Source organism: Malaya genurostris, chromosome 1 (assembly GCF_030247185.1).
Source record: "Malaya genurostris strain Urasoe2022 chromosome 1, Malgen_1.1, whole genome shotgun sequence".
Taxonomy (NCBI): Eukaryota; Metazoa; Arthropoda; class Insecta; order Diptera; family Culicidae; genus Malaya; species Malaya genurostris.
The window spans coordinates 34,788,757-34,802,264 of NC_080570.1; the positions used below are offsets into that span (position 1 = coordinate 34,788,757).

At 37.6% G+C, this 13,508-nt stretch overlaps 1 protein-coding gene across 1 annotated transcript in view; it reads left to right on the forward strand.

The window, feature by feature from the left end:
- The first annotated feature begins 2,107 nt into the window (after window positions 1-2,107).
- LOC131436485 (transmembrane protein 235) overlaps window positions 2,108-13,508 on the forward strand; it is a 37,150-nt gene continuing 25,749 nt past the window's right edge. Inside the window, exon 1 of the mRNA XM_058605214.1 lies at window positions 2,108-2,804. Within this exon, the coding sequence (XP_058461197.1) occupies window positions 2,679-2,804 (126 nt within the window). The 5' untranslated portion in view covers window positions 2,108-2,678. The remainder of the gene's footprint in view (window positions 2,805-13,508) is intronic.

Consider the following 13,508-nt stretch of genomic DNA (forward strand, 5'->3'; position numbering starts at 1 on the left):
AGAAATTGAAACCAAAGTCGAAACATTCATCGATGTTTTTCACCATTTGCTGTCAATGTTCGATTCGCCTTTCTTTGAAAAACAGCTAAATTATTTTATTAAAGTGTTGATACTAAAGCTGTTGAAGTCTTTTAAATATATAATTAATTTTTTGCACAGTAATCAATTCGTACGATATTGTCTATGAATATCGAAATTTTCACATTTTCACCTCCGAAAATGATGTTATTTGGTGAATCTTTATTTCTACTGAAAGTATAGTGAATACTAACTTCAAACTACTAAAATTATTTTCAATGCCATTTGAGCCAATTTGTTCTGATTCCAGTAAATGTTTCGTAAAAAGTGCCAACTGATCAACTAATCGCAACAATAATTAGCGAACAAATTCTCCATTTATTCCAATCACGGAATGAGCGAAAATATTACACAACTGACAGCAAACCGATTATCGGTTGCTAGGAGACACCCAGAACCGTAAATTCGCGGTCATATACGCAAATGCGGCCAGTGATGACAACTTTGCCTCATTGGTGTCGCGGCGGTCATCGTTTGGGGAATGAACAGTTAGCTGTTGATTGCCTGGGCACAAATGCAGAACAGAGAAGCATTCCACATTCATATGTCACAAATGTGACTCGCATTCGAAACGGGCTTGTTCGATAAGTGCAGTTTAGTTGTAGATTACTGAGTGAAAGAAATTGTAGATTTGTACTGTTTAGTTAATAGCCTGTTTACCTTTTTTACGCTGTGGTTTGTTCGCCGGCATAGGACAAAACGTGTTGCTTTAATTAGGTCCAAATTCGGGCGAATGTAGTTGGTGCTACACCGGTGAAGTGTAGCGTAACAAATGAATACGCCATAAGTCGATCAATCGAACTGGCTCCAAATTTGACGACTTTGCCATCGAAGCAACCTGAATTCCTTCGTTACGCATGTTTACTGCTCGGCCTTTCACTGCAGAAAGAAAGGGTGAGAAACGCGAAGTTACCACTCCTCCTCCTGGCGAGAAGTATCGCAGTGCAGTGCCAAAAGTTCAAAAATTTGTTTCTCTCCTGCACCGATCGCGTTGTGCAACGTGTATGCCCAACATCGTTCGTTTCGGTTCCTCGTTGGGATTCACACCACCTTTCTCCGTCATCGTTGAGGTAGCTCCAGCTTAGCCAATCGCCCTACCTACATATGATCGGCACGAAAGTGTTAAGATTCAGGTTATGACAGAGCCGCTACATTGACTGACGAAGCCAAGTGGACATAATGGGAAAATGGAGGAGCAACGGTGCCGTTTTCAGGTACTCACAGAGTCTGCACGCCTCGTTCGCGATCACAGCATGCTTTGATAAAATCACTGTTGCCCTCTCTACGGTCGTTTGCTTTCCGTGGGCAGTTTGGGATGTCTGTGGAACTTGGGAGATTCATTCGTTTGAAGACTGTTTGGTGTTTGCCGAGTATAGAACGGTCCACTCACAAGGGGGGAAACCAAGGGGCCAGGCCTACGCGGAATACCGCATTTTTTCTGGATGCTTTGAACGAATCGCTACTGGAATGGTTAGTTAGTTCGTTTCAGTGGTGAAAATATTTTTTTCCCTTGAATAAAGATTTTATTCAAGCTGATTGACGTTCAGAATATGGTAGAATTCATGTTTGAAAAAGGGCATTTTGATAATGAATTTCGTGAAGAAAAATAAAACCAATACTTTTGACGGTTGTCATTTTATTTCACATTGCCAACACGAGTAACATTTTCGTTTTCTTCATTTCGAACAATTTCTGTATCAGTCGGTACCTGTTTTGCTAGCACCCAACATAGCCAGGCACTGCAAGTGTTTGGGTTGAATTTTTAATGAGGACCAGCAAGGAGACAACAACAACAACTGAATGGAGTTCAAAACAACTGTAAAAAGAAATATTGGCACTAACACACCAACATCGTCTGACTGGTGAGTTTCTGTTGCGCTGGCTGGCACCAACAACGAAGATCGGTGGTGAGTTTTTCGATTTTCTTAGCGGCTGTCTTGAAATGTGCGTGATGTGACTACAACGCTGTTCACTGTATTGGTGATCTTAGATCCATTGATCCAGAGGGGGTTCAGTTTGATCCCGTACCGAGTGGTGTTTAGTTGAGTTTGATTCGTTGAAGATGTCGGTTTGAGGTTCGTGACGAGTGCGCACAGAAATTGAAAATAAAAACAGATCGAGAGGGAGAAAAAGAAGATCGTACCGACAGGGAGATTCGAGCGGGTGTGCTAACGCGAAACTGAGGAAGTAAACGAAATTACGGTGTGTTCCGAATACGGCCCCCGTTGATTTGCTCTGGTGGTGTGATCATACGCTCAGTTCAAATTCTTCGAGTTTGATTACTTGAACGTTGATGCCACTTTAAGGGAATGGTAACAAGTTCAACAAAGTATTAGAGAGAATTTGAAGTGGGATCCTGTGCTACCAGGGCGTGTGACTGTGTGGTGTGCTGAAGATTCAAGTCCGGTTCACAGGCCTGCTGAGGAATTCGCGATCAATGATCACCAGTGAGTGTGGTAGAATAACCTAGTGAACGAAGCCAGCTTTCCAGTGTTTTGGAAGATCTGCGTCCACCGCGAGCTGGCAGGCAAGCACTGTGCGTGTGTAGTTGTAGAGAAAGTACCCTAGAAAACCCGAAGTAAGCAACCCTCTGAGTCAAGATGCCCTGCAGTGCAGTAACGTTGTCTCTCGCGACGATATCCGCCATCATTGCCGTTGCCCTGCTGGCAATCGCCTTCTCCACAGATAATTGGCTGAGCTACGAAGTGAAGCGGAATAACATACAGGTACGTCTCAGACACTTCTCTCCGTTTGCTCACCTGAAGGGATACACGGATCTCGTCTCGAGTCTCAGTACCGAGCAAAACAAAGTGGTGGTATGTCGCGAGAGTGTACGCATGTGGTCGTACATGTAGGCTACTCCAGCTGGGCAGCCACGGCACGGGGATCGGTGTTGATCAGCTACGCTGGAAGCAAAGTGAAAAGCATGTGAAATCGATCAAAAGTTACTCATCCGGGGAGGCTGTTTTCTCGTGACTCGAGTCTAGACCAGCCAATCCGTGCTTAGGTCCGCTAAACGTTGTTATTAGGAATTATCGAACGGGTGCCAGGGTAGCTCTGCTATCGCCTAAACTAGACCAATCGAAATGGCAATCGAGACCACCGTGAAATCACTTGAGGGGATGTTGTTCAATTAGGACTGATCAATTGATCAATTGATCCTTTCCGAACATTAATTTGACTAAGTCATGTGACTATAATTAATTTATTCTACAGGTATCAACATACCTCCAAGAAGCATTTCGAATTCATCACAAGAAATGCCTCGTGCGTGTGCATAATTGTAAACAACGATTTTTCACTGAATTTCAATATATTTCAGAACTTTGTTTTTTTTTTGTTCTGGATTTCAAAATGCCATAGTCTTTATCAACACAATTCTCTTGAACAATCGGTGTCATACAATTTTTTGGAACGCTAAAGCGAAACTGTGGATGATCTAAGCTAAAACCTGTTTCAATCCATCTAGTGCTGTAATGATACCTTCTTCGTAGTGTTCGTCTTCCCATTATTACTATAGGTTTCATCGAATTAGTTTTCTTTGATTCCTAAATAGAACCAAAAAGTATTTTTGAGTACCAACATAAATGCAAAGCATTGGTATAACATTTCTTTTGTGGAATTCGACCTTCTGTTTCAACAGACTTCTCATCCAATTTAGAGCGCACAGTTCCATTGTATGCATGTTGGTACGATCCGTCTGACACTCAGAATTCTTCCAGGTTGGGGCTCGAACCTACGGCAACTGGCTCCTAAGACCAGCGCCCCATGCATTGAACTGCCAACCCGGGTTAGAACCAACTTACAAAACCTGTCAATAGAAGTAATTTAGGAATTAGTATTGAAGAATTTTCAGGTTTTTGAATAAGACCAAGAGACCTTTCAAGTTTGTGAAAATCGGCTTTCATTTAAATGATTTTGACCACTACTTCCGGCAATTTAAAATTTGGGTAAAGCTAGTTCAATGATGGAGTCTAAAAACGGCGACGACGTAACATGAATTTCGCACAAGTGCCTTGAAAATCCAGATCTCTCTCAGCGTTTCATCGGCAGGAAGTTGAGAATTACACAATTTACGATATCTCGCATTTTAAATCGGTACAACGACCGTTTAACTGATGGATGTGACAAATACACTGCATATGATTAACACTTTCGCACGAAAGTAGGCGTAGGACTACACGTACAAAGTTGCATCACAATGATATGCAAAATACGGTGGGAGAAACACGTTCCGGAATCCCTGTTTTTCGCAGCCCATCAGAAATAACCGGTAAGGTTAGAAAGTAAAAGACGTCAATGTTTTCAGGAGAAAAAAAATCATTTATTTGCTCATGTGAAAAGCGGAGCATTCCATTTGTAAAATCCAGCACGATCAAAACGCAGGAATGCCTTCGAAAGCGTCTAAGGTCACACAATGGTCAAACACTTTTTTGGCTGGATTTGGTCTCGTGCCATTACTCGAAAGATGTCCCGAATGCACCGGAGCTAGGGCCAATTGAAAAGTCTCTCTCATACAGGAAGGCTGTACAATCACTCAAAAATGTTTGACTAGTCAAAATTGGCCTGGACGGTGTTTTGTGTGTGTGTGTGACTCACATACAGAGATGCCAGATCTGCAGATTTCATATATAGTGCTGTAGACATTTTTTGTTGTGCAGACTTTTGCAAACCTTTGAAAATCGAGTTTTTCGCAGACGCAAATTTACAGACTTTCGAAATTGCAGCGACCTTTTTTTTGTTCGCCAAGTCTGTTTTGCGTATCATACTTTAAAAAGAAAATGCTCCAGCAAGTCATACTTGCTGACTGTAGATATTTTGTTTAGATTTGCAGACTTTTGCAATCCTGTCTGCAGATATTTGAAATTTTTACCTGGCATCTCTGCTCACATAGTAAGCAATAATTGTCGTTTTCCAGATCACAGCAATCTATGCCTTTACAGCCATTAGAATCATCACTTTGAAATTTTCACATTTAGGGTAACGGCTCCCTATTTGATCTGAGCTCTTATTTCCATCTCATCCCTTGATCTTATTACTTTGAACATGAATAACATCTTACTACGTTTCCTGAACCAAACTGTGAAATGTTTTAAAATGATTATTTAAGTTATTGTCACACTTGGAAGAAATTGGAACTCACTATTCAATTTAGGACACATTTTGGTCTCAAGATTTACAGTTCGTCATGTTTCTGAATATCTATTAATCGATTCGTCTCAAAACATGATCATTATTTCACACAATTACACTTCAATTGAATGCTGGTTGACTTCATAATTAGTAATGCTCACTTGCCACTTGTTTAATTAACGATTAAAAACTTCCAAAATTACCCGACAAGCAATAAAATTCTCCAAAAATATGAGATGAAAGTTTTTCACTTAGTTCACATGATTGCGCCTTGTTTTCGTCTAATTTGGTTTCGCAAAGTTGCCAAGTTTTCTCATAATCTAACAAAAAAATTGTTTTTCTTCTTCAAATTATCATCAACAAGTATGTTTTTGGTATCCGTGACATTAGTTTAATTATATTGTTGATATTAATATATCTATAAATCTGTTTCGGCTTCGAATATTACGAGCGTGTTGAATACTAATAAAATAATCATTGTGGCAAATCTAGTAGCACTGGTTTTTTTCCGATATATGTCATCATAAGGCTATTAAGTGTGTGTGTTTCATTGGATATTTTCATAGAAAAATGTATTGCTTTGTATAAAAAGTCTGTATCTGCTCTATCTGTTTTCACTAATAAAAAGAAATGAAAAAATAAAATGATGTTAAAAGATAGTTCTTTATATCTCCGTAAGTCATTGCCGCACTCATTAGAATATTCTACGAGGAGAGAATCACTGCAATCAAATACTAATAGATATTCAGAGAGGAATAGTCTAACTTTTTACTTCTTACTTTTTATGAACCTATACAAATCTGTATTAAATTTAGGAAATCTGTATAAAATCTGTACTCTGATTTAAATCAGTATGCGAACGCGAAAATCCATACAATACAGATAAATCTGTATAAATGGCATCTATGGCTCTGCGTTTTGGTTTTAGAAGGTCTAATGCCTAATTAGTAACAAGTTTACCAAATTAATTGCACAGTGAAATTTTAAATTTAAAACGAAAGGTAACGAAAGCGACCCAAAATTTTTTTACCGTCGAAATGATTCAAAACTGGTTCTAAAAATATCGTGTGTTGTTTTATAGTTGGCATTAGGCTCTATTGAAGAAGAATTCTGACATTTTGAACCCGAGAGTGTAATAGTGCGATGTTTTTTTTTATTGCTGTCGCCATTGCGATAAGAACAGTAGTGTAGTATAACAGTGAACATAACAGTAGTGTTTTTAGCTGATTTTTTAAATAACATTTTAATTTCCAAGGAATGTGAATCAATTCTCAATGTGGAGGTAGGCGAATTAAGCAGCAATATGAAAAAAAATCATAGTGATTTTAGCATTAGCATTAGCATTAGCATTAGAGACCGCCCGTGTGTTGCTACTCCGTTATTGATCTGGACCAATTGAGATTGCAAAATGATTTTTTGAAGTAACATGTTTGGGAATAACACATTGTTTCACACTGTGCAAACTGTATTGAACCATGCATGCTGATCAATACCGACGCCGGCCACGTCCGAATGCAGATCTACTTGGGAGGGAAAGGATTGTTAGTTCGATGCATGTTGCTACTAAGAACCGAGGAATCCTCTGCATTCCCACATGCATCACAGGAAAGTATACTTTGTTAGTAAATGTTTTAATAATGTTATCATGTGTTTATTGCTCTGGGTAGCCGGCTACCAAGAATGTTTTTAAGTATTATCGTTTCATGTGTTACTTTGTGCTGGCAATATAATGCACGAAACAGTCAATCTCCGAAATTGACAAAACTCCGGACAGCCGGCTGTCGAGTATGCAGTCACTCGTTTATGCATCTACCTTTCGCGTTTTTTTTTAGTCATGCAAAAAAACACATGCGGATTGATAAAAAAAAGGTATCATCTCACTGCTAGGTGGATTAAGCACGTTTTTATAAATGAAACTACGTGATACAAAATAAACGAGCGAATAGGATTTAGACAAAAAAGTTGATTCATTGCATTGAAATATTCTAAACAGTTATTATAAAATCATTTTAAATCACCAAACAAAGGTCAACAGATTTCACGCGCGTCTTGATTCTTTATTATTTCCGCTTTATTATTTTAATTATTTATTGAAATTATTAATTGGTTATATTAGTTGATCTGGGCAGCCGGCTACCGAGAAAAATATTAATTTACTGTTTGAAATATTAATATCAAGTGTTTTTTACTGTGTATTCAATATACCGATATATGTTATCTCTGTTATTAACTTTGTAATATAAACGAATTTGCGCAATGGTTTATTTTTATCATTCATTTTATAATCCTGAAAGACAATCAATAACACGGAAGAAGAAATCATTCCTAATGAAACTTTTCTCCGAAGCTAGACGGAAATTGATAGATTGAATAGAGATGATTTAGTAAAATAGAGTAATCAGAAGTAACACATTGAAAATATCTGATAACTGAAAGGAAAAAGAAACTCCTGCAATTGTCGCATTTTACGACATGGAAGCAGGAACCCAGTGGATCTATTCTTGGTTCATTTTTTTCCGCCGGATTCCACACGGCATCTAAGCTGGTACAGTCCGGAGAGAGCTAATAGGTACTATCAATCTCCTAGTGGACCCCAGCCCCTATGAAAAAAAAATCATAGTGATTTTAGTGGCTAAACCAGGTTTTTAAGGTAACGAAAAAGGGAGCCCTTACCTCCTTAATTTGAATGTTAATTGAAACGATTTTTTCCACAGTTGATTGCCATTTGATTTCCTTTCGAGTACTACTAAAAATGGGCGGATAATTTTGCATTGTTAGAAACTCCTCGTTCCTCGTGAAAATTCTGCCAGGAAATGCTTCAATGCAACAACCAACCGTCCAACTAATGAAACGTCAAATGCAATCAACGGTTTCCGATGACATGTGGTAAAAAAAACGACTATAATACATTCTAATTGGCAATAAAAAGCCGAGCGAAAAAAACTGTCAAGGTCTTCATTAGGAAGGAAGTGACTAGATTGTTTCAAAATCGAATATCGAAACACGTTTCTGAATCAATTTCAAGATTGGGTGGCAGATTCAACATTTGAACATTTCGGTAAAGGAAGTATTAAACTGGGGGACGGGTATAGTGTGATGGGTAAGTCGATGCCTTTCACGCAGCCCACCTAGGTTCGATTCTCAATCCCGCGCACATAGGGTCAGAAAACTTTTCTGATCCGAAGAGGCGAATGACCACAATGTCAAATCCTCTATAATGGAAACAAAAAAGTACTAAGCTAATTATGACGGAGGCTGACGCTCTGGTGATGGAAGAAGACGGACCGTCTGAATCGTGCATTAACCTTGTAGTCCGCAGCTACAAATTGCTTGAAAAAAACTGTGTACCGATCCACTTCAAAAGCGACTATTGTAAGCATCACAGCCTAATCCAAAAATTCTTTGATCTTCAATCGTCTGCCATAAAATGGGCGCCTTGATTTTATCGTGCACATAACGCTTTCGTACACAAAGCTGCACACATAACTGATCCCTGACTCTATCTGATGGGATCGGCTCATCATCACATCTCACACCAACACTCTCAGGAAGATTATTTTTCCTCTGCTCCACACGACACGAGTATCGGCATTGCATTAGTAAGTGAAGCCGAAAAGCGCCCATTGAGAAGCAAGCCTCTCGTAGGGGTCTGAAGTACATAATTCGTTTATATCTTTTTTTTTTGTTTCATTTTCGAAGCAGAAAAAAATCAGCTTAGCGGATCTTACCTCTGTTGCCAGACTCTGCGGGGATGAACAGTGTGGTGATGATATTTTCTGCGCCAGACGCGTGATGCTGATTGCCGCGTCGTCGAACCGAACTTTTCTGGCGATGGAGGCTCTGTTTTTTTTGTAAACGTCAACAAAGAATCAAGGTTCGTCGCTGTTGGTGCATTGAAGTCTTTTCATTTTTGTTTTTGTTGTTTTGAGACTATCGTCACACCGCGGTCGGAAGCCCAAAATCATTGCTTCGTGACATTAGAGTAGAAATGAGCAATAATTTACTTTTTTACAAATTTATTTTCAAACAAAAAGTTCATTTATGTACCAATAAACCAATAATCACGTGTTCAAACTCACAAAAAAAATATCGATTGAAATTTTTCGTTAAATTTACCTTGATCATCAATGGAGACATTGCAATAAACAAATATTTTCCTTCTGGACGATCGAATAAAGTCACCAAACCTGATTAGTATGATCGAATTAGGCGGAACCGTTCTCACGTTTTGCAATGACATCGCGTCAACACACGGCGATGCCGTCAATGAGCTCCGTAAACAACATGACGTAATACCTTGAAACAACGGCGATATCATATTCTATTATTAGTTCACTGTAATGAAATTCCTCGATTTGTTCTGAGATACTGGAAGAGTGTATGCAGGAGTTTGCAAGCTAGTTGTCATAATTAACGTCTTCTTATATCTGTACGAAACGGACAGCTGTCAGCTTTAGTTTGTTTGGTCCAGTGACTGAGAGTATATAACGATGTTACAAGAGCTCGTCTAGCATCGTAGATCTCTGGAAACGATTTTTACTCGATCAGCCAAACATTCTCGAGTGGTTCAAGTACACCAAGTTTGAAGACTCCAATGCATGCCAAGTTGTCCTTGTTTAAAAATTTATCCACCAATTGTCAGTGCATTCCATTCCAATATGTAGGCACAAACCGAACGAAACCGTGCATAACTTGCACAGTTGGACAACAGTAGAAGCTAAGAACCATGGAACACGCAGAAAAAAAACGGCTACACCCAAGCAAGCGTTGGCTGAGAAAGGCATTTTGAAATAAACCAGAACCCAGGTTCGCTTGATTGCCCGGTTGGAATATTTCCGAAAAGAATTTGTCAGTCTACACAGCCTACTGCGATTAAGTCTGCACAGCCAGAGCCAGAGCCAAACAAACACAGGGTGTCCCGATATCAGGTCTTTCTTGCAGAGTCCGTTACCATTGTCGCTCGTGTGCTTGTGTCCGTTGGTGTGGGTTGTTTGGTTCATACAACACATATGCGTCGATTGGGTTCCTACATGTGGGAATGCAGATACGAAACGAAACTGGGAACATGTGTGTCTCTCTAAGCTCAAACCGTACAGGTTGTACGAGTCTTCGAAGGGGCAGAAAGGACGGAGCCGGTCTAGAAAAGGTAGAGTGGAAAAACCAGATCTGGAATGCAAATTCCGTCACTTGAATGTATTTATCTTTTGTTTGCTTGGGTCCCTCCGGGGAACATTCTTACGGCATCGTAGCTGCTAATTCAATTCAACAACATAAAACAATCTTCACAAGGATTTTTAGTGTTTTGTTGTTTCACTAGCTTACACAGTTTGTTTTCATTGAATTTATTTCGTTGTTTGTTATTTTAATCGGCTTTTTCATGGCCTGAGAAACAAGCTTCAAAGGCGACTATAATTATACAATTTTCAATATAGCAGAATTAACAAGTTGAACAACACTACAAAATTTTTGGGTTCACAAATTTTGACATAGCACCTTATCGTAATCGTCTTATCGTCAGGATTAAGATAACTGAAGGGATAATTCTACCGGAAGCGATAAATGTTTCCAAATCGATGTAACTGAAAAGCTTTTCAATATTTTTATTCTAGGGTTTTCTACAGAGATTCGCTTTTAGTGTTAAAAATAAATATTATGAAAATACAAAATGTAACCCAATTTGTAATCGTGAGACTTCTTCCTATCGCGTCATCTAGCAAAAAAAAATCTCTTCAATTTATATCTGACGTTAGGAAAAATAATATTTTTGGTCCTGTTTTTGTTCGAAAAAACATTAGAATAACAGAAATATTTTGGCCACTTCATATATTTTTTCCACCTAACAAACTTTATGGATTTAATCGATTTTAAGTAAGCCGTTTTGCATCAATTTGAAGCTAATACCATTAAATTACCTATTGCGGAAGGGTTTTTAAAAGATATTACAACATTTGGATATTTTTACAAAGTGGGCCAAAATAAAATCAATCCTACAGCGGGCCAAAATATCTCTGTTGCCATAGGTGATAAAATGACTGTCAAATTCTTACATAAGGTCATACATTTTCTCAGTAGCCTTGTAAATTTCAAAGTCATTAGTTTTCAAGACTAGTGTTTTTTCGTGAATCGGTGGACACGAAAAAAAAAATTTTGATAAAAACGAGTTTATAAAGAAACATGGTGCTTACAAATGATGCAATTAATCAGCAATTACACGAGCATACATTGTCCCCTTTTTGTTCTCATAAAACTCATTGTCTACATAAAAATATTAATTAAAAAGCCGAGTGGGTAATGTCGGAGACATAACTGGATGACGTGAATACGAATAAAACTGACACGCTTCTGCCGCTGAATATTGACGAAAATGGTTACAGCTATCGACCTATAAGCCACAGTCGCTATTGAATAGATTCATATATATTATATATCAACCACTCTTGAGGTTCACGAGGTACATCATAGTAACATTGCGGTGACTGAAAAGGGTTACTAATACACTACAATTTTTTATACACAATCAATTTTTTTATACATCAATCGCTTTTTCAATCAGTACACTGCATCAAACTACTCCAGATGTATAAAACATTTCTCCATACGCACTATGCGAAAACAGGCTGTAAATATGGCTTAAAATATAATCTTTTACTAGTTCTAGAGAGAATGAATTTGGTACTAACATGTTATTAGGGCATACCGTGCGACAGATTCGTTTAAAAGTTATGACAAATAATGCTCATTACTGAGGTTTTAAACATGGAATTTAAGCATATTGTGCTTAGTTTCTTTGATACTTTGAAATAGACATCAATTGAATCAAAACTTTGATTGAAAACCATCCTCGATGTAAAAGAAAATTCGAAAGCTTAGATTTTTCAATAAATTTTACAACATATTTTAATTTGCGCTTTGTTTTCTTTTAGAGTAAATTGAAACGTATAGACTTGAGGAGTATTTTTATATTCAATTTCCTGCATGAAAATAGATGTAAGTATTTTTATCTGTGTACGAGGATATATCGAATATTGTATAAATGAAGGTTGTAGAGCATGGGCAATGAGCAATATATTTTGTAACATTCGCAAGGGCCTATCGTACGATATGCCCTGATCACATATTGGTATCCAATTGTTTTAACAAAAATCCCTTTTGATATAAGTGTATGTGAAATTTATTTTCAATTCATATAAAATGTTAACGCCTTTAAAAATGCTCATTTCAATATTACAATTTCTTGATTTTAGAAATCAATTAATTTCTATTCAGGTTCATGATGATGAAAATTTCCGGTTCCAGTGGTATAAATACACAATATCAGGTCGTTTAATTTTCAGAACCACTTCTGCACAGAACTTTGAATGGTTTGTTATGTTGATTGTGTATTGAAAAAAAAAACACCTAAAATATAGAATAGTTTCCACCTCTAAGTGGGCATCATGCTCACACGCTTAGAAAAAGATACTCAGAGTTTGAGTACTAGTTACTCATTTTCAAATGATACATGGAAACGTCAAAAATTGAGTAGTTATCATCAATGATATTGAGTAACTTCTACTCTAAATGTGAGTTTAACGCAAGAACTAGTTTTTTTGTCACTATTCGCAAGATCAGTCTAAAAGTTGTAATAACCATTTGTAGCAACAGGTTGTATTTTTTGTTAGTGAGATCGCGTGTTTCGAGGGTGAGTCGCTTAACACAAACGGTGTTGTGTCTGCAAAAATCGGATTGATAAACTCCGTGTTTTGCTTTAGAATGGAAACGAATATGCTCAAATGTCATTTATGAGGAATAAGTGTATGATTGGTGCCTGAGCATAACTGATATGTATGTTAATTTGCGATTGACACACAACTCTAAGCGACCACCACTTGATATAGTATTGAGTTCAATTACTTAATATTTTAATACAATACACTCAGAAAAGGAGCATTTTTTTTGCAAATTTGGTAAATGTGAAATAAAATTTCACTCCATATTTGAGTGATAGTTACTCTATTTTTGGTACACGTACAAATTAAGTATTACTCAGTAAATGAGTAGATTTTACCCAAATATCGTTTAGAGTGGAAGAACTCAAATTTGAGTAACTTTGGAGTTACTCTAAATTAGAGTTGTTCCACTTTTTCTGTAGATGAGTGAGATCTTACTCATTTTTGAGTAACTATTTTTAAGCGTGCAGGCAGTTTTGACATTTCAGATTTTGGTGCATGCTAAATGCAAACTAATCAACAATATTGAATTAGTAACCTTTTCCGTCACGAGATTGTGTAATTGTGATGTCTTTTTCGATTTGTATT